Source organism: Delphinus delphis, chromosome 3 (genome assembly GCF_949987515.2).
Source record: "Delphinus delphis chromosome 3, mDelDel1.2, whole genome shotgun sequence".
Lineage (NCBI taxonomy): Eukaryota > Metazoa > Chordata > Mammalia > Artiodactyla > Delphinidae > Delphinus > Delphinus delphis.
Window position 1 is genome coordinate 64,512,264 of NC_082685.1, and position 22,647 is coordinate 64,534,910.

Here is a 22,647-nt window from a genome sequence, read left to right on the forward strand (position 1 = left end):
GAGACAGAGAATTCCATTACTCATGGTATAGTGAGCAGCATAATAATTAGCATATTTCTGTAGGTTCCCCTTGTTCCCTAGGTCTTGTGTAGGTTATGCTGGATGGCCCAGGTGGATGCCTTGCATATAGTAGGTTTGTACTGCAGCTAAGAAACACTGCGCTTGGTGAATAAATATGGTGCTTTTATAGTAAGCGGGCTTTTTCTTTTTCCAGTAGGAAACATTACTTCATCCTTCAAGATTGCTTGCTACAAACACAGCTCTGAGAAATGGCCCACATAATGAGTGGTTAGGATTTTCATTCTTGGCAAACCCAGCAAAATGTGTAGAAACACAAGATGCCCAATGAAGATTCTTTGCCAACACGTAGTAAAAGGGTAATAATAAGACAGGTGGACGGTAACAGGTATTGGCAAGGGTGTATAGAAATCAGTCTTCATACATTGTTGGTAGAAATGTAAAATGGTGAAACCACTTTGGAGAATAGTTTGACAACTCCTCAAACAGCTAAAAATAGAATTACCATTGACCCATCAAGTATATACCCAAGAGAATTGAAAGCATTCGTTCACATAAAATCTTGAACACTAATGTTCATAGCATTATTTATAATAGCTAAAAAAGTGGAAAAAACCAAATATTCATCACCTTGATAAGTGAATAGACAAAATGTTATATGTGTACATGATGCAATATTATTCTGTGGTAAAAAGGAATCAAATATCAATACATGCTACAACATGGATGAACCTTGGAAACATTCTGAGTAAAAGAAGCCAGATAGCAAAAGCCATATATTGTATGATTCTGTTCATATGAAATATTCAAAACAGGTAAATCGATAGAGAGAAAAAGTAGTTGCTAATGGGTGGGTATGAAGTTCCTTTTTGGGATGTTGAAAATGTTGTGGAATAGATAATGGTAATGACTGTATAACTTCGTGAGTATATCAAAAATCACTGAATTGTATACTTTAAAAGGGTGAATTTTATGGTATGTGAATTATATCTCAATTTTTAAAAATTGTATGAGAAAAAGGAAAAGAAGACAAAGGGCATTTAAACGGTTTAAGTACAGAAGTAATCACTAAAACAAAAATACAGGTCTTCCTAAGTACCAAAAAAAATTTTTTTATTAAAAAGCAAAGAATACACGTTTCTTAGAGAAACAAGTGTAGTAAAATACACATAATTATAAAATGTTATCCCAGAATTGAGACTGAAAATATTAGTCATACCAGTAAATGTGAATGTGCTTCATCCACCTATTATTAGGGAAAGATTCTCAATTTGGCTCACAAAAGGAGACGCAACAACTATATACTGTTTATAAGAGACACTTCTGTGATTCCTGAATCAAATGATTCAGTGGACAATGGTATTCTAAACAAGTGAAAATAAAAAGGGGGCAGATACAGTAATCTTAATACTAAAGTAGAATTCAATCCAAAAAGCATTAACTGTGACATAGAAGGGGGCATATTTTTTGATGCTAAAACTCACAATTTACAGTAAAGATACAACACATGAATTTCTATGCAGCACATTACACAGAAACCCTCTGTATAAAGCAAAAATTACAGGAGATTCAGTGAGACAGAAATGTGCTACAAAATAGAATATAATTCTCTGTTCTTAGTATAAAATAGATCAGGTAGACAAAAAATGAGATAGAAGACCTAAACAGAATAAACAGTAAGGTGGATTTTATGAATATATGTTGTATTCTACAGCATTATACTACACCATCTCAGGTGTCCAATGCACATTCACAAAAATTGATTATATGTTCACCAAAAAAAAAATCAGTGATTTCCATAAAGTAGATATACTGAAAACACTTTCTGATTATATGCAATGAAACTGTACTAATAACAAAAAATATATAGGCTACACCTTAAAATTTTTAAACCTATCAAACAACTTTGTCAAAGGGTAAGTAAATACATACTGAAATTACAGAATTTGCAAAATAACAATAGTGAAAATATACTACATATCAGAATCTATGGAATACATCTAAAAGTGGTCAGAAACTAAAGAGAATAAAAAGCAGACAATGCCAACAAACTCACAGGAGATCCCAAATATCAGAGATAACATATATACATTTCAGTAGAAGATTAGAAACTATAAAATGAAAGAATTAATCCCAAATTCTACAACTAGAAACATCTATAACTGAAAATAAAATCTCAGATTAAACAGAAGGTAAAACTTGGCTGAATAGAGATTTAGGGAATTGAATGATAAGCGGGAAGAAAATAGAGTGGCCCCTTTGAACAACACTGGTTTGAACTCGGCAGGTCTTACACACAGGGTTTTTTTGGTTTTTTTAATATTTATTTACTTTATTTTTATTTTATTATATATTATTTATTACTTTATTTTAATATTTATTTACAGTTGTGGCACATGGGACCTTTAGTTGCAGTATGTCGGACCTTTAGTTGCAGTATGTGGGATCTGTAGTTGCAGCATGCGAACTCTTAGTTGTGGCATGTGGAATCTAGTTCCCTGACCAGGGATTGAACCTGGGCCCTCTGCGTTCGGAGCATGGAGTCTTAGCCACTGGACCACCAGGGAAGTCCCACATTTGGGTTTTTTAAAAATACATACTACAGTACTACACGATCCACAGTTGATTGAATCTGCAGATGTGGAACTTTGGATACAGAGGGCCAACTGTAAAGTTATACACAGATTTTAAACTGCATGGAGGGTCAAGCACCCCTAAGCCCCACATTGTTGAAGGGTCAACTGTAGACAGATCCAAGGAAAAATCAAATATGATGGAGGGTAGGAGACAGGCAATAGAGTGAAAAGGTCTTTTCTTTCTTTTTCAAATTTTATTTTTTTTTCTGGGCTGATTTCTTTTTTATTGAAGTATAGTTGATTTACAATTACGGCTGTATGGCAAAGTGACTCAGTTATACATATATACATTATTTTTCATACTCTTTTTCCATTATGGTTAATCACAGGATATTGAATATAGTTCCCTGCACTGTACAGTAGGACCTTGTTGTTTATCCATTCTATATATACAGGTTTACATCTGCTAATCCCAAACTCCCAATCTGTTCCTCTCCCACCACCTCCCCCTTGGCAACCACCAGTCTATTCTCTATGTCTGCAATTCTGTTTCTGTTTCATAGATAAGTTCATTTGTGTCATATTTTAGATTCCACATATAAATGATATCATATAGTAGTATTTGTCTTTCTCTTTCTGACTTACTTCACTTAGTATGATAATCTCTATTTGCATCCATGTTGCTGCAAATGGCATTATTTTGTTCTTTTTTATGGCTGAGTCGTATTCCATTGTATATGTGTACCACATCTTCTTTATCCATTCATCTGTCAGTGGACATTTAGGTTGCTTTCATGTCTTGGCTATTGTGAATAGTGCTGCTATGAACACAGGGTTGTATGTGTCTTTTTGAATTATAGTTTTGTCTGGATAGATACCCAGGAGTGGGATTGCTGGATCATATGGTAATTCTGTATTTAATTTTCTGAGGAATGTCCATGCTGTTTTCCACAGTGGCTACACCAACTTACATTCCCACCAACAGTGTATGTAGGTGGGTTCCTCTTTCTCCACACCCTCTCCAGCATTTGTTATTTGTAGACTTTTTAATGATGACCATTCTGACTGGTGTGAGGTGGTACCTCATTGTAGTTTTGATTTGCATTTCTTTAATAATTAGCGATTTTGAGCATCTTTTTATGTGCCTGTTGGCCATCTGTATGTCTTCTTTGGAGAAATATCTCTTTAGGGCTTCTGCCCATTTTTCGATGGGTTTTTTTTTTGTTGTCAAGTTGTATGAACTGTTTGTATATTTTGGAAATTAATCTCCTGTCAGTCACATCACTTGCATATATTTTCTCCCATTCTGTATGTTGTCTTTTAGTTTTGTTTATGGTTTCCTTTGCTGTGCAAAAGCTTGTGAGTTTGATTAGGTCCCAGTTGATTATTTTCATTTTTATTTCTATTGCCTTGGGAGACTGAGAGTGAAAAGGTCTTATCTATGTGTAATTGGAGTCACAGAAGGACAGGAGATAATGACCGTATTATTAGAAAAGGTAAGAGAATTTTCCAGAAGTAAAAAGTAAAAAGTTCATTCAGGTTTTTCCGTATGATGTTACAAACTCGAATCAGTATAAACACAAAGAAACTTAATGCATAAGCACATCATAGTAAAACTACTAAGAACCAAAAGTAAAGGGAAAGTCATAAAACTAGTAAGACAAAAAGAAACATTACTTCTAAAGGAGCAACAGTAAAACACAGCGGTAATTTTACCTTCATTAGTTAAGGAATTTAAAGATTTTCACACAGAAGCTAAGAAAATTTTTCATCAGTAGACCAGTACTCAGTTTACTAAAAGAATTTTTCAGACAGGAGAGAATCTCAGATGGAAGCACAGAGATGTGGAGCAAAGGACAATGGAAAGAATAAATATATGGGTTTATCTAAATACATGTTGACTATAGACACACTTTGTTTTATTGCACCTTGCAAATACTTTTTTTTTTTAACAAAGGTTTGTGGCAACTCTACATCAAGCAAGTCTGTTTGTGCCATTTTTTATTATTATATTTGTTACAGTGATCTCTGATGTTACTATACTATATCTATATCTATACTATATCTATATCTATATCTATAGTATCTATGTTACTATACTATATACTATATCTCTGATGTTACTATAGTAAACAATTACTATAATTGTTTTGATGCATCATGAACCACACCCATATAAGATGGTCGGTAAATGTTCTATGTGTTTTGACTGCTCCACTGACTGGCTGCTCCCCCATCTCTCTTCCTATCCCCAGGCTTCCCTATTCCCTGAGACACAACAGTATTGAAATTAGGCTAGTCAATTACTCTACAGCGGCCTCTAAGTGCTCAAGTGAAAGGAAGAGTTGCACATCTCTCAATTTAAATCAAAAGCTAGAAATGATTAAGCTTAGTGAGGAAGGCATGTTGAAAGCTGAGACAGGCCGAAAGCCAGAACTCTTGTGCCAAACACTTAACCAAGTTGTGATTGCAAAGGATATGTTTTTGAAGGAAATTAAAAGTGTTACGACAATGAACACATGAATGGTAAGGAAGTGAAACAGCCTTATTGCCCAACGGGTGAAAGTTTTAGTGGTCTGGATTAGAATATCAAACCACCCACGACATCCCTTAAGCCAAAACCCAATCTAGTGCAAGGTCCTAACGGTCTTCAATTCTATGAAGGCTGAAAGAAGTGAGACAGCTGCAGAAGATAAGTTTGAAGCTAGCGGAGGTTGGTTCATGAGGTTTAAGGAAACAGCACTCTGCCTAATAGACATATAGAGAACACTACATTCATCAGTAGTAGAATACATCTGCTTTTCAAGTGCACATAGAATATTTTTAAAAGTTGACCATAGGCGGGACATAAAGCTCAAAAAAGAAAAGATTTAAAATTCTACAATTTATAGTTTTTGACCACCATGGAATTAATTTTTTAAAAAATTACAAAAACACAACTGGAACAAAATACAGCTTTTGAAATTCAGGAGTATACGTTAAATCACTTGTCAAAGAAGAGTCACTATGAAAATGAGAAAATATTTTGAACTGAATGAAGGTGACATATCAAAACATGAAATTCATTTTAAGCCTTTCTTGCTGAGCAATTTAAGCCTTAATGCTGTTAGAATGAAAGGCTGACATTAGATGAGTTAAGTATCCACGTCAGGAAATTAGAAAGCAGCAAACTATACCAACAGAAATTAGAAGCCAAGCAATAATAAAGATAAATATAAAAATCAGTGGCATGTCAAGCAAACTTAAGAATCAGCAAAGGCAAAAGTTTGTTCTCAGAAAAGGATAATATAATTGATAAATCCCTGCCAAAAATAATCAAGAATGAAACAGATACTACATAACCAGTGTCAGTAGTGAGAAAGGATACAGTACTCTATGGATCTAATGAACTTCAAAAAAAGTAACAAAAGAAAGGATATTATGAAAATTTTAAATAAGTTTGAGATTTTAGAGAGTCAAATTCCTTGAAATACACAGCTTACCAAAACTGGCACACACCCTCACACAAACAGAAAATCTGCATAATCCAATATATAGAAAGAAAGTGAACCTGTAATTACAGACCTTCCATTTAGAAATTCAGACCCACATGGTTTCACTGGTGAATTTTTCCAAACATTTAAAGAAGAAATACATAAAGTCTAACTGGAAACAGAAAAAAAATTGAATATGTTCCCTTAATGAGCCCAGTTTAATTTTTTTTTTATTGAGATACCAGTGACATATAACATTGTGTAAGAGCCCAGTTTAATTTTGAGAGCAAAACCTAACAAGGATATTACCCAAAAGCAGTATTACAGGTCATTTTTTAAATGAAAATAGATTTTAAAATCTTCATATATTAGGAAATCAAATCCGAGTGATACATAAATAGGATAAAATATCATGACAAAGTTGAATTTATTTCCATAGTTGCAAGATTGTTTTAGTATTTGAAAATCAGTATGATTCATCGTATATATATTTTTTAATATAAATTTATTTATTTATTTTTGGCTGTGTTGGGTCTTCGCTGCTGCGCGTGGGCTTTCTCTAGTTGTGGCGAGCGGGGGCTACTCTTCGTTGCAGTACGCGGGCTTCTTATTGCGGTGGCCTCTCTCGCCGCGGGAACACGGGCTCTAGGCGTGCAGGCTTCAGCAGTTGTGGCACGTGGGCTCAGCAGCCATGGCCTCCGGGCTCCAGAGCACAGGCTCAGCAGCTGTGGCACAGGGGCTCAGTAGCTTTGCGGCATGTGGGATCCTCCCAGACCAAGGATCAAACCCGTATCCCCTGCATTGGCAGGCGGACTCTCAACCACTGCGCCACCAGGGAAGCCCTGATTCATTATATTAATATAATTAGAGAAATTAGTCAAATGATCATCTCTATAGATACAAAAAAAAGCATTTGATAATACTCAAAACCCATTCATGAGGATTTTTAAAACTTTTAGCAAGCTAGAAAAAGCGGGAAACTTTCATAATCTTATTAAAGGTATCTGCACAAACCTTACAATAAACATTGAAAACCTTTTCCTGGCATTAGGGAATATGTCAAAGCTCACTCCAAACCCAATGTCTAAAAAGTCCTATATAGTGCATTTAGGCAAGGGGAAAAAGATAGATTAGAAATGAAAATATAAAACTGTCACAAATGACGTGATTTGCATATAGAAAATCCATAAATAACTACATGTGAACTTTTAGAATTAATAAGAAATCATTTCAGCAGCGTCACTCGGTCAATTGTATTTATATTTATGAGCAACAAAATGTTAGAAAAATAGAATTTAGTAAGAAAACCATTTATAAATGTCAAAAACATCCATATACATCAGAATAAATCTAACAAAAGTTATAGGAGACTCCCTACACAGAAAACCATAAAAAATTTTTGAACTCTTCCTCAGCTCTAGATCAGTTGAAAGAATCAATATTTTTAAGATGTAAATTGTCTCCAAATTGATGAAAAATTAAGTGTAATCCCCATGAAAATCCCAGCAGATTTTCTTATGGAGATCAAGAAATTGACCTGTGACCTAAATAAATGTCATATAAGAGAATATATTTACAATAACTACGTAAAATACTTTAGCATAAACTTAACAAATTTGCAAAGACATTGTTTTTAAATGCTCTGCAAAAATATAAAACGCAGCTTGAACAAAAAATGAGATACCATGTTCTCAACTAAGGAGTCATCATCATAAAGGTATTCATTTTCCTTAGATTATCTTGTGAATTCAATGAGATTTCAATGAAAAATACCATCAGAATGGTGGTTGTTTTGTGCCTAATACATTTGGAATAGTAAAAAATCAAGAAGAGCCCGAAAAGACCTGAGAAAGATGAGCTGCTTAGTGGAGCCAAGTAAAGTTTTTAAATACTTAAAATAATTCAAAAAGGAGAAAAATATCTCTTTAAAAAAAAGTGAATTTATTATATGTAAAATTGTTGGTTTAGGGGCTTCCCTGGTGGCGCAGTGGTTGAGAGTCCGCCTGCCGATGCAGGGGACACGGGTTTGTGCCCCAGTCCGGGAAGATCCCACGTGCCGCGGAGCGGCTGGGCCCGTGAGCCATGGCCGCCCGTTAGCCATGGCCGCTGAGCATGCGCGTCCGGAGCCTGTGCTCTGCTACGGGAGAGGCCACAACGGTGAGAGGACCGCGTACTGCAAAAAAAAAAAAAAATTGTTGGTTTAATTCCCAGGAGTTTTTATTTCTGGTGACTTTAAGAACAATTTTTTTTTAATTTTTTATTTATTTTTTGGCTGCGTTGGGTCTTCGTTGCAGTGTGGTGGCTTCTCTTGTTGTGGAGTACAGGCTCTAGGTGTGCGGGCTTCAGTAGTTGTGGCTCATGGCTCAGTAGTTGTGGCTCTCAGGCTCTAGAGTGCAGGCTCAGTAGTTGTGGCGCATGAGCTTAGTTGCTTCGCGGCATGTGGGATCTTCCTGGACCAGGGATCGAATCCATGTTCCCTGCATTGGCAGGCAGATTCTTAACCACCGCGCCACCGGGGGAGCCCTCTGGTGACTTTAAAAGGCAATATTTTGTCTTTGCATTTTTAATGGAGTATCTCATGAGGACAGAAATGGTCAGTAGTTTCATTTTTAGTAGTAATGACAGTATTTAAAAAGTTTTATGTAGATATGTGTGTGTGTGTGTGGAGACACATTACATATACTTACATGTATGTAACTTATGTGATGATAATAATATATACTTACATATATAATCTTATATACATAAATCATTAGGAACCGATTATGTAGTATCAGGATGTTGGTGGTAATGTTGATACTGTTAAAGCTATTATATATGTATATAAAACATACATGTGTATAGATAACCTAAGTGTATAAAGAGAAATCTTTTGTTATTAAGATACATTTAATTTAATTGGATGTAATTAAATTTATTTTACAATGATTATAATTAATGTAATGTAGTTAATATATGTATATATTATTGTCATTAGGAATCATTTTTCCCCAATATAAAAGAAAAAGAGTTGTGCAAAATAAAAGATACTAAGTAAAACTCTAGTGCAAAATTTGAATAGAATATGTCAGCATTTGTCTTAAAAATATTTCCCAAGTTGGTTCACTTTATGAAAAAAATTATTTCTTAGGGCTATTCATTGCAAAAGCAGCAACAAAAAAGTAGTTTTAGTGATTACTAGTGTTTATAAGAGCCCAGATGGTGAGTAAATAGTATTTCCCCACTAAAACAATATAAACCTCCATAATATAATAGCTTACATCACATGTGGAGCAGGAAATGTATTAGACTAGGATTTCTTGTGTCAGAAAGCAAAGAAATATCAAAAAACTATTGGGAGTCTCTCAGAAGTTCATTAACTTAAAACGGTATCTTGAGTATCAAAAAGTAGTGTTAAAATTTTTTATCAGGAAAGGTTACTGAAATTGATTAAAAACTTTTTCTGCCTTTGTTACAGAGATCTGTGCCCTTTTCTCCTTTGGTCTCTTAATTTGATTTATATTTATAGATTTTTATAATATTAAACTACCGTTACATTCCCAGTAAATGCTCAGCCTGAGTTATTTGTTATATTTTTCTGAGTTTCTAGGCTTAATTTGATAATTGAGTTTAGGATTCTTGCATTCATTATTTCTTAGTGAGATGTTAGCTCGTAATTTAATTTCTAGTACTCTTTTGTCATCTTTGTATCTGGATTCTGTGGGCCTCAGTACTTGGAGGCTGTTAACTAACTCTTTTTCTGCATTTGATATAAGATTTTTTTTTAACCTGAGAAGATTCTTCCGTTTACATTCTTTGTGGTTTCTGACAGGTTTGGATTTACTTTTACTTTTTGAATTTACTTTTATGTGCTTTGTATATACTCTACTTTTTTTCCTCTTGTTGTTTTTACTCTCTCTATATAATATAGTAAGTTCTTTTTTTCCACTCTCAACTCCCTCCCCCAGTACTTCCTTAGATACTGTATTTGGTCTATTCTTTTCTTGCTAATTCCAGGTTACTTAAAAGTAACACAAGTTAATAAGTAGTAAAGTTGATAAAAGTTTAATGCTGGCCACTACATCCAAATGTAATTGCTGTTGACCAGTATTTTAGTTCTACTTACTTATTCCACAAATTTTCTCTTACTTTATTATTTTATACAGTTGTTATTTGCTCAGATTTAACCATGTATTTAGCATTTCTTTGCTTTTAGTTATTTCTTGGATTTGAGACCTTACTTATGAGACCATTTGTGTTATATCTGAGGCACACTCTTTAAATTTTTCTTTAATAAAGGGGTTTTGTTGGTAAACATTTCAACTGGGTGTATTGTTCTTTTTCTTAATTTTGCCTGAAAATAGCTTTATTTTGTATTATTCTTAAGGATTGTTTTGCTATGAATGCAATTTTAGGAGAAAAATCCTTTTTTTTCTCAGCAGTCAGTACATTCTGTTTTGTGGCATGTTGTTTTTTGAGAAGTCAGTTATTAATTTAATGCCCTTCCTTTATAGCTGATCTATCATTTCCTTCTGGCTGCGTTGAAAGTCTTCTGTTTATCTTTTCTGTGTGGATTTGTAGTTGTAGTTTTTAAGTATCCTGATTTGGATTTGTTGGAGAGTTTTGGGCTGTCTTTTTTTTTTATTTAACTAAAAAAATCTCATTTTCTCTTTGGACATTGTCTTCATTTTTCTATTATCATTTTCTTGAACTTTGTTTAAATATATGTTAAATATTTTCAGCTTATTCTCTACATTTCTTTTTTCTTAATAAATTTATTTATTTTATTTTTGGGGGCTGTGTTGGGTCTTCGTTGCTGTGCGTCGACTTTCTCTAGTTGTGGTGAGCGGGGCTACTCTTCATTGTGGTACATGGGCCTCATTGCGGTGGCTTCTCGTTGCGGAGCGTGGGCTCTAGGCACGTGGGATTCAGTAGTTGTGGCTTGCGGGCTCTAGAACGCAGTCTCAGTAGTTGGGGCACGTGGGCTTAGTTGCTCCAAGGCATGTGGAATCTTCCCAGACCAGGGCTCAAACCCATGTCCCCTGCATTGGCAGGCGGATTCTTAACCAGTGCACCACCAGGGAAGTCCTATTCTCTATATTTCTTAAGATTTTTTTCTTGTTTTTCATCTTATCCTGACTTTGTGGTACATACTCTTATTTTTTTTAGCTCTGTTTTCCCAATTCACTAATCCTCTTTTTAGTTATATCTTAATACACCATTTAATTCCTTCATTTTTCTTTTTTACTTTCTCTCTCTTCCTCTCTCCCTGCGCCTCTTTCATTTTGGGTAATTTCTGTTGACCTATGTTTAAGTTCATTGATTCTTAACTTGATTGTATCCAGTCTAATGATGAGCTCATCAAAGGCATTCTTCATCTTTAGTACCATGTTTTTTGTTTCTGACATTTTCACTTTTCTGTAATACTTTTCTTATGTCTGCTCCATCTGTCTAGTTATATTGTCCACCTTTTCCACTGAACCATTACCATATTATAGTTGTTTTAAATTCTGTCTGATATTCATCTGGGTCATCTCTTAATTTTCAGGGATTGCTCTGTTGATTGCTTTGTCTCTTGGCAGTGGATTGGGTTTTTTTTTTTTAATCCTTTCATTTTTATGTGAGTCGTTATTTTGTATTTGATACTAGATACTGTATGTAGAGCAATAAAGACAGAGGGTAGACAGTGTTTAGGCCTGGAGATGAACACACCTCTTCTGCTAGAATTGAGTTAGGTTTGGGTTTTTGTTGTTATTGTTAGCTTCAGCACACTATCAAATTCCTCTAGTGTTACTTTGTGCTTAGGGGTGGGACTGGTTTTTTGGAAGATTTTTCTAAGTGTTCCTGTTCCACCCTCAGTTTTAGGCCTTCTCTGTGCTCTTGTGTTTCAGACAGGATATATTTCCATGTTCTCATCCCTCTTTCGAAGGTAGATGGCTCTTTCTTGTTACTGTCTATTTGCTAGCTTGGCAGTGGGGAGGGAGGGCACTTGGGGAGGATTTTTTTTTTTTTTTGTCCTGGTGAATCCTTACCTGTTTGGTTGCTATTTATAATCTCTGGCTCATTTTCAAGTTTCTTTTTGTTTAAAGTTTTTTTTTTTTAATAGCTTTATATTTTCTGATACTTCCAATATTGGTATACTTGCAGGTGTGATTCTGCTACCGTTTTTCTGTCCATTATTGCTCATTATGTCTCTCGTGATTGGGTTTTGTTGTTGTTGGGGTTTTTTGTTTTTTGTTTTGGGTTTTTTTTTTTTTTTTTTGTATATTTGTACATGACTTCATATGTGTTGAACTGTGGGTGTGGGAATTCCTTGAGGTTTGGGTTAAAGTTGCATTCTTACCAGAGAGGTTTTAGATTTGTTTTTGCCAGTTGCATGTATGTTTTTAGTCCTGAACTTCTTTAAATTTTTTTATGTGCTTAAGGTACTATGAATTAAAACTACAGACCTGCATGAAGGATGGCTTCTGTTTTGAATTCCCTCCACCCCCAGCAGTCCTTTTCTCAGTGCTAAGCAAGTTTTCTTCCTCTCCCTTCTGCAGGATGGGCTTAAAGCTTGCAGTGAGGGTGTAGCTCTTTGGAATGAGTAAGTCTCCTTTGGATTCCCTGCCTTTGTTGGATTCTCTATTTTATTTCCTCTCTCTCTCGTTCCCTACAACCATCAAAGTGGAAAGTCTTGTCTCTAAAGTTGAGAAATCATCTGCTAGATTGGGGCTTTGTTGCTAGCCTACTTCCTGGCATTTTGTTTTCACTTCTTTCTTTGCATTTGGATTCCTTATTTTTCTGCCATTTCAGTATGTGTTTATGAGTTTTTATTTTTAAAACTCACATTTCAGTTGTAATCAGCGGGAGCTTTACTAAGGGTGCTTAATCCTTTTTCCATTGTTTGGTTTTTCCTTTCATTTGGTACTTTTCCCCACATTTTTAAGGCTAGAAACTCCTTTCCTAAATTTAATTTACTACTGTTTCTATTTTGAAAAACATTTATTGTTTAAATTTCTGCTTTTGCTCAATAAATGGTAGCTATTGAAGGATCTAAGAATATGGATATGATACTGGAATTTTACCTAAAGTAAATAATCTAGTTCATCCTGTGGGATAGGGCAGTATGAAGGAGATGAACTTCTTAGTCACACTTGGTGTTTTTTTAAATATTCATTCATTCATTTATTTATTTTTGGCTGCACTGGGTCTTAGTTGTGGCAGGTGGGATCTTTGCTGCAGCATGTGGGATGTTTAGTTGCGGCTTGCATGCGGGATCTAGTTCCCCAACCAAGGATTGAACCTGGGCCCCCTGCTTTGAGAGTGCAGAGTCTTAGCCACTGGGCCACCAGGGAAGTCCCCACACTTGGTTTTTGAATTGTTACTCACACACTTCTGTGAAATACTTAAGTTTTATGAGACTCTGCACCAACCGTTAATACAGAAAGAGTAGCTATGTTGGGAGCCTTAAAGGACATAAGTAATAGTTTCTGGTACTTGGCCTAGTATAGTGATTTAGAAAATACAATGGTTCTCCCATTTTTAGAAAAGGAAATTGAATCTCAAGGAGGTAACATGTATTTGCTACCTATACAAAATTCTGTAGTTTTAAGTTGGAAATCAAGCCCCTGTCTCTTCTGGATTTTACTTTTCAGAAGAGTAGTATTCAGTAACTTATTCTGCCTGCCTGTATATTTCTTGAGTATCTTATACATACATCCAAGGGCTTAAGACATTTGGGGAGAAAGAAAGAATTTAATGTAATGCCCACTTTGGCAAATGTTTTGAATAAGTGGACAAAGATGAATGTAAATACAATGCACTTCCTATACTAGGTAGCTTGTAGTGAGGTAGGCTTATCTAATAATTATGGCCAGTATGCTTAGTGCTATAGAAGGGGTAGCACCTACCTCTTGAGGCAGAGGTAGGGTTGTTTGAACTGGGTCATGAGGTATGTGTAGGATGCTGAGATGTTAGCAAAGGAGGCATGGGCTTTTAGGCAGAAATAACGCATATGTATGTAAAGGCCTGAAGGCAGTCCTGTTTATGAGAAGTCCAGGTTGTGTGCACACAGTAAAGCAGTTAAAAGGAATGTCTCCTGTGGTTACGGAAGAGATGGCAGTTGAGATGTGTCTTAAATGATTGGTAGTGTTTCAGCATACGAAGATAACATGGATAGGATAACAGAAATTGAGTAAATAAGTAAAGTTACTTAGCAGAATGTAAGTTATTTATGTATAGGGACCCATGAATAGTCACATTGACTTGGCTGCCACTTACTCTTGAACTCTCAAACCTACAGAACAGCTTAGACATCACCTCTTTCTGAGAAATCATCAGGAAATTGTGCATATCTCATTAGAGCTTTTATGTGAGAGGATTTTTTGTGGGGAGGAGGATACGGGAGCAGTTTTTCCAGGCTTCCATGTATAAGATAAAGTGATAAAAATATTTTGGGAATGGAGTATGTATGACTTGGAATATCAAATATAATAGTTTGAAATTTATTTGGTAACCATTAGAGGTCCATTGTAGCATTTTGAACAGGAGACCTGACATAATGATGATTTATCTGACCATGCCGGATGGAATTGGAGAGGAACATGACAGAAGCAGCAAGTTCAGGACTGAAGTGATTAAGACTTGAATAAAGAATGGTGGTAGTGGGAATGAAAGAAAAGGCATTGTGAAAGGGATTTCTAAACAAAGATTTGACAGGTTCTAAGAAATGATTGAAGATAAGATGTGGAAGACAAGCTGGGGAATTGGAAATGTTGGAATTTCATACTTGGATGACTAGGAAATTTTTGATATCAGCAAGAGATATGACATTAGCAGGAAAAGTAGTTGAGGGAAAAAGCTGAAATTACCATTTGTTATTTATTGGATGTGAGGTTAATTATAAACTCTACTTTAGAGCATGTCAATATTCCTTTGTAAAAGTAATTTCTAAAAATTATGCTATACTCTGTCATTAGATGGGAAAGGTAGTCCTTTTTTTTCTAGTTTTACTGAGATATAATTTACATACAGCACTGTATCAGTTTAAGGCATAATGGTTTGACTTACATACATCGTGAAGTGATAAATCACAGTAAGTTTAGTGACCAACAATCATCTCATATAGATAGAAAATTAAAGAAATAGAAAAAACTTATTTTTCTTGCGATGAGAACGCTTAGGATTTGCTCTCTTAACAACTTTCATATATAACATATGACATTGTTAATTATATTTATCATGTTGACATTACATCCCTAGTACTTATTTGTCTTATAACTGGAAGTTTGTACCTTCTGACTGCCTTCATCCAATTCCTGCTCCCCTCAGCCCCCACCTCTGGGAACCATAAATCTGATCTCTTTTTCTATAAGTTTCTTTGTTTTTGAACTATAATTGACCCAGAACACTATGTTGGTTCCTTTTACCCAAAGTAGTGATTTGGTATTTCTGTACATTTCAAAATGATCACCACAATAAGTCCATTTACCATCTGTCATCATACAAAGATATTGATATTATATAACTATTGACTATATTCCTCATGCTGTATATTTCATATCTATGACTCATTTATTTTACAGCTGGAAGTTTGTACCTGTTAATCTCCCTCACCTATTTCTTTCCTCCCGCTCCCCACCTCCCCTGGCAATGCAGTCTTGTATCAGTAGCGTAAGTCTTGGAAACAGGCCTGTATGCCAGGTCACCTTTAATAAGTATCATTGTTGTGAGACTGAAAAGTCGCTGATCTTTTTGGATTTTACTTTGTTCACGTATAAACTAGAAATAGTAATACCTGATTACAGGGCTGTTGTGTAAACTAAATAGTATAATATATATCCATGCTGTCCTATTATAAGCCCTCAATAAATGTTAGTTTCCCCTTCTTCCTTAGAAGATGCCAGCCTTATTTATTCTTGACTATTTTCACACATTAAGGTGGACATCAAAGAATAATGCATAAAACATTTCTGTTTCACTGTTTAGGAATTCACTGAAGTCATAACCATGATTGTTTGCTAAATAAAATATGTGTATAATCAGGCAGTTTGTAATTAGACTAACTCGGAAGTTGTAATTATTGAATGTGTAGGTGTAGTTAACAGCCTTCATTTCTGGTAAATGACTTTACTTAGAGGATGTATGTTTATGTGAGCAAGAGAGACTATTTCCTGGAAGGAAACTGTGGTCTCCAGATCTTTATAATAACGTCACCTTTAGTCTTTTTGAAGTCATGAGCATTGTCCTATACAGACTGTTTCCTTCAGGCAGTTTCATGCAAGTAGTAAATGAAGCCTTATGCGCCTGTTAAAACTTCATAGATTGTCAGTGATACGGAAAAATTGGATGTTTAATCAGGAATGCGAACATGTGTTTCAGGTAGAGAATTCCAAAGATAATGAAGATAGTATTCTACAAAGAGAAATTCCTGCCAGACAGTCTCGACGAAGGTTTCGGAAAATTAACTGTAAAGGAGAACGTCAAACTATTACTGATGATGTGGACATTAACAGCTATCTTTCTGTGAGTATATTTAGGAACATTTCATGGGTATTTCTTAGTTCATATGCAGTATACTTAATTTACATATATATATATTTTAACATCTTTATTGGAGTGTAATTGCTTTACAGCGGGGTGTTAGTTTCTGCTTTATAACAAAGTAAATCAGCTATACATATACTTATATCCCCGTATCTCCTCCCTCTTGATTCTCCCTCCCATCTGCTTTATCCCACCCTTCTGCTTTATCCCACCCCTCTAGGTGGTCACAAAGCACTGAGTTGATCTCCCTGTGCTATGTGGCTGCTTCCCACTAGCTATCTGTTTTACATTTGGTGTTGTATATATGTCCATGCCACTCTCTCACTTCATCCCAGCATACCCTTTCCCCTCACCGTGTCTTCAAGTCCATTCTGTATGTCTGTGTCTTTATTCCTGTCCTACCCCTAGGTTCTTCAGAACCTTTTTTTTTTTTAACATTCCATATATATGTGTTAGCATACAGTATTTGTTTTTCTTTTTCTGACTTACTTCACTCTGTATAAGACTCTAGGTCCATCCACCTCACTACAAATGACTCAATTCTATTTCTTTTTTTTTTTTTTGCGGTACGTGGGCCTCTCACTGTTGTGGCCTCTCACATTGCGGAGCACAGGTTCCGGACATGCAGGCTCAGCAGCCATGGCTCACGGGCCTAGCCGCTCTGTTGCATGTGGGATCTTCCCGGACCGGGGCACGAACCCACATCCCCTGCATCGGCAGGCGGACTCTCAACCACTGCGCCACCAGGGAAGCCCCAATGCCTCAATTTTGTTTCTTTTTATGGCTGAGTAATATTCCATTGTATATATGTGCCACATCTTCTTTATCCATTCATCTGTTGATGGACACTTAGGTTGCTTCCATGACCTGGCCATTGTAAATAGAGCTGCAGTGAACATTGTGGTACATGACTCTTTTTGAATTATGGTTTTCTCAGGGTGTATGCCCAGTAGTGGAATTGCTGGGTCATATGGTAGTTCTATTCTTAGTGTTTTAAGGAACCTCTGTACTGTTCTCCATAGTGACTGTATCAATTTATATTCCACCAACAGTGCAAGAGGGTTCCCTTCTCTCCACACCCTCTACGGCATTTATTGTTTGTAGATTTTTTGATGATGGCCATTCTGACTGGTGTGAGGTGATACCTCATTTAGTTTTGATTTGCATTTCTCTAATGATTAGTGATGTTGAGCATCCTTTCATGTGTTTGTTGGCAATCTGTGTATATCTTCTTTGGAGAAATGTCTATTTAGATCTTCTGCCCATTTTTAGATTGGGTTGTTTGTTTTCTTGATATTAAGCTGCTTGTAAATTGTGGAGATTAATCCTTTGTCAGTTGCTTCATTTGCAAATATTTTCTCCCATTCTGAGGGTCTTTTCGTCTTGTTTATGTTTTCCTTTTCTGTGCAAAAGCTTTTAAGTTTCATTAGGTCCCATTTGTTTATTTTTGTTTCTATTTCCATTTCTCTAGGAGGTGGGTCAAAAAGAATCTTGCTGTGATTTATGTCATAGAGTGTTTTGCCTCTGTGTTCCTCTAAGAGTTTTAGAGTGTCTGGCCTTACAGTTAGGCCTTTAATCCATTTTGAGTTTATTTTTGTGTATGTTGTTAGGGAGTGTTCTGATTTCATTCTTTTACATGTAGCTGTCCAGTTTTCCCAGCACCACTTATTGAAAAGGCTGTCTTTTCTCCATTGTATATTCATGCATCCTTTATCAAAGATAAGGCAATCATATGTGCATCGGTTTATCTCTGGGATTTCTATCCTGTTCCATTGATCTATATTTCTGTTTTTGTGCCAGTGCCATACTGTTTTGATTACTGTAGCTTTGTAGTATAGTCTGAAGTCCGGGAGCCTGATTCCTCCAGCTCCATTTTTCATTCTCAAGATTGCTTTGGCTGCTCGGGGTCTTTTGTGTTTCCATACAAACTAAAATTTTTTGTTCTAGTACTGTGAAAAATGCCATTGGTAGTTTGATAGGGATTGCATTGAATCTGTAGATTGCTTTGGGTAGTATAGTCCTTTTCACAATGTTGATTCCTCCAAACCAAGAACATGTTATATCTCTCCATCTGTTTGTATCATCTTTAATTTCTTTTATCAGTATCATATAGTTTTCTGCATGCAGGTCTTTTTTCTCCTTAGGTAGGTTTATTCCTAGATATTTTATTCTTTTTGTTGCAGTGTTAAATGGGAGTGTTTCCTTAATTTCTGTTTCAGATTTTTCATCATTAGTGTATAGGAATGACAGAGATTTCTGTGAATTAATTTTGCCTCCTGCTACTTTACCAGATTCATTGATAAGCTCTAGTAGTTTTCTGGTACCATCTTTAGGATTCTCTGTGTATAGTATCATGTCATCTGCAAACAGTGACAGCTTTACTACTTCTTTTCCAATTTGGATTCCTTTATTTCTTTTTCTTCTCTGATTGCTGTGGCTAAAACTTCCAAACGTATGTTGAATAATAGTGGTGAGAGTGGAAAACCTTGTCTTGTTCCTGATCTTAGAGACAATAGTTTCAGTTTTTCACCATTGAGGACGATGTTGGCTGTGGGTTTGTCATATATGGCCTTTATTATGTTGAGGTAAGTTCCCTCTATACCTGCTTTCTGGATGGTTTTTATCATAAATGGGTGTAGAATTTTGTCAAAATCTTTTTCTGCATTTATTGAGATGATCATATGGTTTTTCTCCTTCAATTTGTTACTGTGGTGTATCACATTGATTGATTTGCATATATTGAAGAATCCTTGTATTCTGGGATAAACCCCAGTTGATCATGGTGTATGATTCTTTTAATGTGCTGTTGGATTCTGTTTGCTAGTATTTTGTTGAGGATTTTTACGTCTGTGTTCATCAGTGATATTGGCCTGTGGTTTTCTTTGTGACATCTTTCTCTGGCTGGTCTATCAGGGTGATGGTGGCCTTGTAGCATGAGTTTGGGAGTGTTCCTCGCTCTGCTATATTTTGGAGGAGTTTGAGAAAGATGGTTGTTAACTTGTCTCTAAATATTTGATAGAATTCGCCTGTGAAGTCATCTGGTTCTGGGCTTTTGTTTTTTGGTAGATTTTTAATTACAGTCTCAATTTCAGTGCTTGTGATTGGTCTGCTTATATTTTGTTTCTCTTGGTTCATTCTCAGAAGGTTGTGCTTTTCTAAGAATTTGTCCATTTCTTCCAGGTTGTCCATTTTATTGGCATATAGTTCCTTGTAGTAATCTCTCATGATCTTCTGTATTCCTGCAGTGTCCGTTGTTACTTCTCCTTTTTCATTGCTAATTCTGTTGATTTGATTTTCTGCCTTTTTTTCTTGATGAGTCTGGCTAATGGTTTATCAATTTTGTTTATCTTCTCAAAGATCCTGCTTTTAGTTTTATTGATCCCTGCTGTTGTTTCCTTCATTTATTTTTCATTTATTTCTGATCTGATCTTTATGATTTCTCTCTTTCTGCTAACTTTGGGGTTTTATTGTTCTTCTTTCTCTAATTGCTTTAGGTGTAAGGTTAGGTTGTTTATTTGAGATGTTTCTTGAGATAGGATTGTATTGCTCTAAACTTCCCTCTTAGAACTGCTTTTGCTGCATCCCATAAGTTTTGGGTTGTCGTGTTTTCATTGTCATTTGTTTCTAGGTATTTTTTTATTTCCTCCTGATTCCTTCAGTGATCTCTTGGTTATTTAGTGTATTGTGTAGCCTCCATGTGTTTATAGTTTTTACAGATTTTTTCTTTCAGGTGACATCTAGTCTCATAGCGTTGTGGTCGGAAAAGATACTTGATACGATTTCAAAATTCTTAAATTTAGCAAGGCTTGATTTGTGACCCAAGATATGATCTATCCTGGAGAATGTTCCATGAGCACTTGAGAAGAAAGTGTATTCTGTTGTATTTGGATGGAATGTCCTATAAATATCAGTTAAGTCCATCTTGCTTAATGTATCATTTAAAGCTTGTGTTTCCTTATTTATTTTCCTTTTGGATGATCTGTCCATTGGTGAAAGTGGGGTGTTAAATCCCCTACTATGATTGTTACTGTCGATTTCCCCTTTTATGGCTGTTAGCATTTGCCTTATGTATTGAGGTGCTCCTATGTTGGGAGCATAAAAATTTACAATTGTTGTATCTTCTTCTTGGATTGATCATTATCTAGTGTCCTCCTTTTCTCTTGTACTAGTCTTGATTTTAAAGTCTATTTTGTCTGATATGAGAATTGCTACTCCATCTTTTTTTGATTTCCATTTGCATGGACTATCTTTTTGCATTCCCTCATTTTTGGTCTGTATGTGTCCCTAGGTCTGAAGTGGGTCTCTTGTAGGCAGCATATATACGGGTCTTGTTTCTGTGTCCATTCAACCAGTCTGTGTCTTTTGGTTTGGAGCATTTAATCCATTTACATTTACGGTAGTTATCAATCTGTATGTTCCTTTTACCATTTTCTAAATTGTTTGGGTTTGTTATTGTAGGTGTTTTTCTTCTCTTGTGTTTCCTGCCTAGAGAAGTTCCGTTAGCATTTATTGTAAAGCTGGTTTGGTGGTACTGAAATCTCTTAGCTTTTGATTGTCTGTAAAGGTTTTAATTTCTCCTTCGAATCTGAATGAGATCCTTGCTGGGTAGAGTAATCTTGGTTGTAGGTTTTTCCCTTTCATCACTTTAAATATGCCCTGCCACTCCCTTCTGGCTTGCAGTTTCTGCTGAAAGATCAGCTGTTAAACTTATGGGGATTCCCTTATATGTTATTTTTTGTTTTTCCCTTGCTGCTTTTAATATTTTTCTTTTCATTTAATTTTTGATAGTTTGATTAATGTGTGTCTTGGTGTGTTTTTCTTTGGATTTATCTTGTATGGGACTCTCTGTGCTTCCTGGACTTGATTGACTCTTTTCTTTCCCATGTTAGGGAAGTTTTCAACTATAATCTCTTCAAATTTTCTCAGTCCCTTTCTTTTTCTCTTCTTCTTCTGGGACCCCTATAATTTGAATGTTGTTGCGTTTAATGTTGTCCCCAAGGTCTCTGAGACTGTCCTCAATTCTTTTCATTGTTTTTTCTTTATTCTGCTCTGTGGTAGTTATTTCTACTGTTTTATCTTCCAGGTCACTTATCCGTTCTTCTGCCTCAGTTATTCTGCTATTGATTCTATCTAGAGTATTTTTAATTTCATTTAGTGTGTTGTTCATCGTTGCTTGTTTCATCTTTAGTTCTTCTAGGTCCTTGTTAAATGTTTCTTGCATTTTCTCTATTTCCAAGATTTTGGGTCACCTTTACTGTCATTCTTCTGAATTCTTTTTCAGGTAGACTGCCTATTTCCTCTTCATTTGTGAGGTCTGGTGGGTTTTTTGCTCCTTCATCTGCTGTGTGTTTTTCTGTCTTCTCATTTTGCTTATCTTACTGTGTTTGGGTTCTCCTTTTTGCAGGCTGCAGGTTCTTAGTTCCCGTTGTTTTTGGTGTCTGTCCCCAGTGGCTAAAGTTGGTTCAGTGGGTTGCGTAGGCTTCCTGGTGGAGGGGACTAGTGCCTGTTTTCTGGTGGTTGAGGCCAGATCTTGTTTTCCTGGTGGGCAGGTCCACGTCTGGTGGTGTGTTTTGGGGTGTCTGTTGCCTTATTATGATTTTAGGCAGCCTCTCTGCTAATGGGTGGGGTTGTGTTCCTGTCTTGCTAGATGTTTGGCATAGGGTGTCCAGCACTGTAGCTTGCTGGTGGTTGAGTGGAGCTGGATCTTCGCGTTGAGATGGAGTACTCTGGGAGAGCTTTCTCCATTTGACATTACGTGGAGCCGGGAGGTCTCTGCTGGACCGATGTCCTGAACTCGGCTCTCCCGCCTCAGAGGCACAGGCCTGACACCTGGCTGCAGCACCAAGACCCTGTCAGCCATATGGCTCAGAAGAAAAGGGAGAAAAATAGAAAGAAAGAAAGAAAAGAATAAAATAAAATTAAGTTATTAAAATAAAAATTTTAAAGTAATTAAAGAAAAAAGAAGGAAGGAAAGAAGAGAGCAACCAAACTGAAAAAGAAATCCAACAATGATAGCAAGCGCTAAAAACTATACTAAAAAAAGGATGGACAGACGGAACCCTGGGACAAATGGC

The 22,647-nt window shown here is 35.9% G+C and overlaps 1 protein-coding gene and 1 non-coding gene across 6 annotated transcripts in view; one reads left to right on the top strand and one right to left on the bottom strand.

The window, feature by feature from the left end:
• RAPGEF6 (Rap guanine nucleotide exchange factor 6) overlaps positions 1-22,647 on the top strand; it is a 218,324-nt gene that overhangs the window by 65,737 nt on the left and 129,940 nt on the right. For 4 of the 5 annotated variants that reach the window (XM_060008898.1, XM_060008900.1, XM_060008899.1 and 1 more), the window contains exon 6: positions 16,409-16,552. In XM_060008898.1, the coding sequence (XP_059864881.1) occupies positions 16,409-16,552 (144 nt within the window). Of the gene's footprint in view, positions 1-16,408; positions 16,553-22,647 lie in introns of those variants that run through there. The other variant, XM_060008901.1, reaches the window with a different exon arrangement.
• TRNAR-CCG (transfer RNA arginine (anticodon CCG)) lies at positions 2,513-2,585 on the bottom strand. The gene has a single exon. It is a non-coding gene; the product is annotated as a tRNA-Arg (tRNA).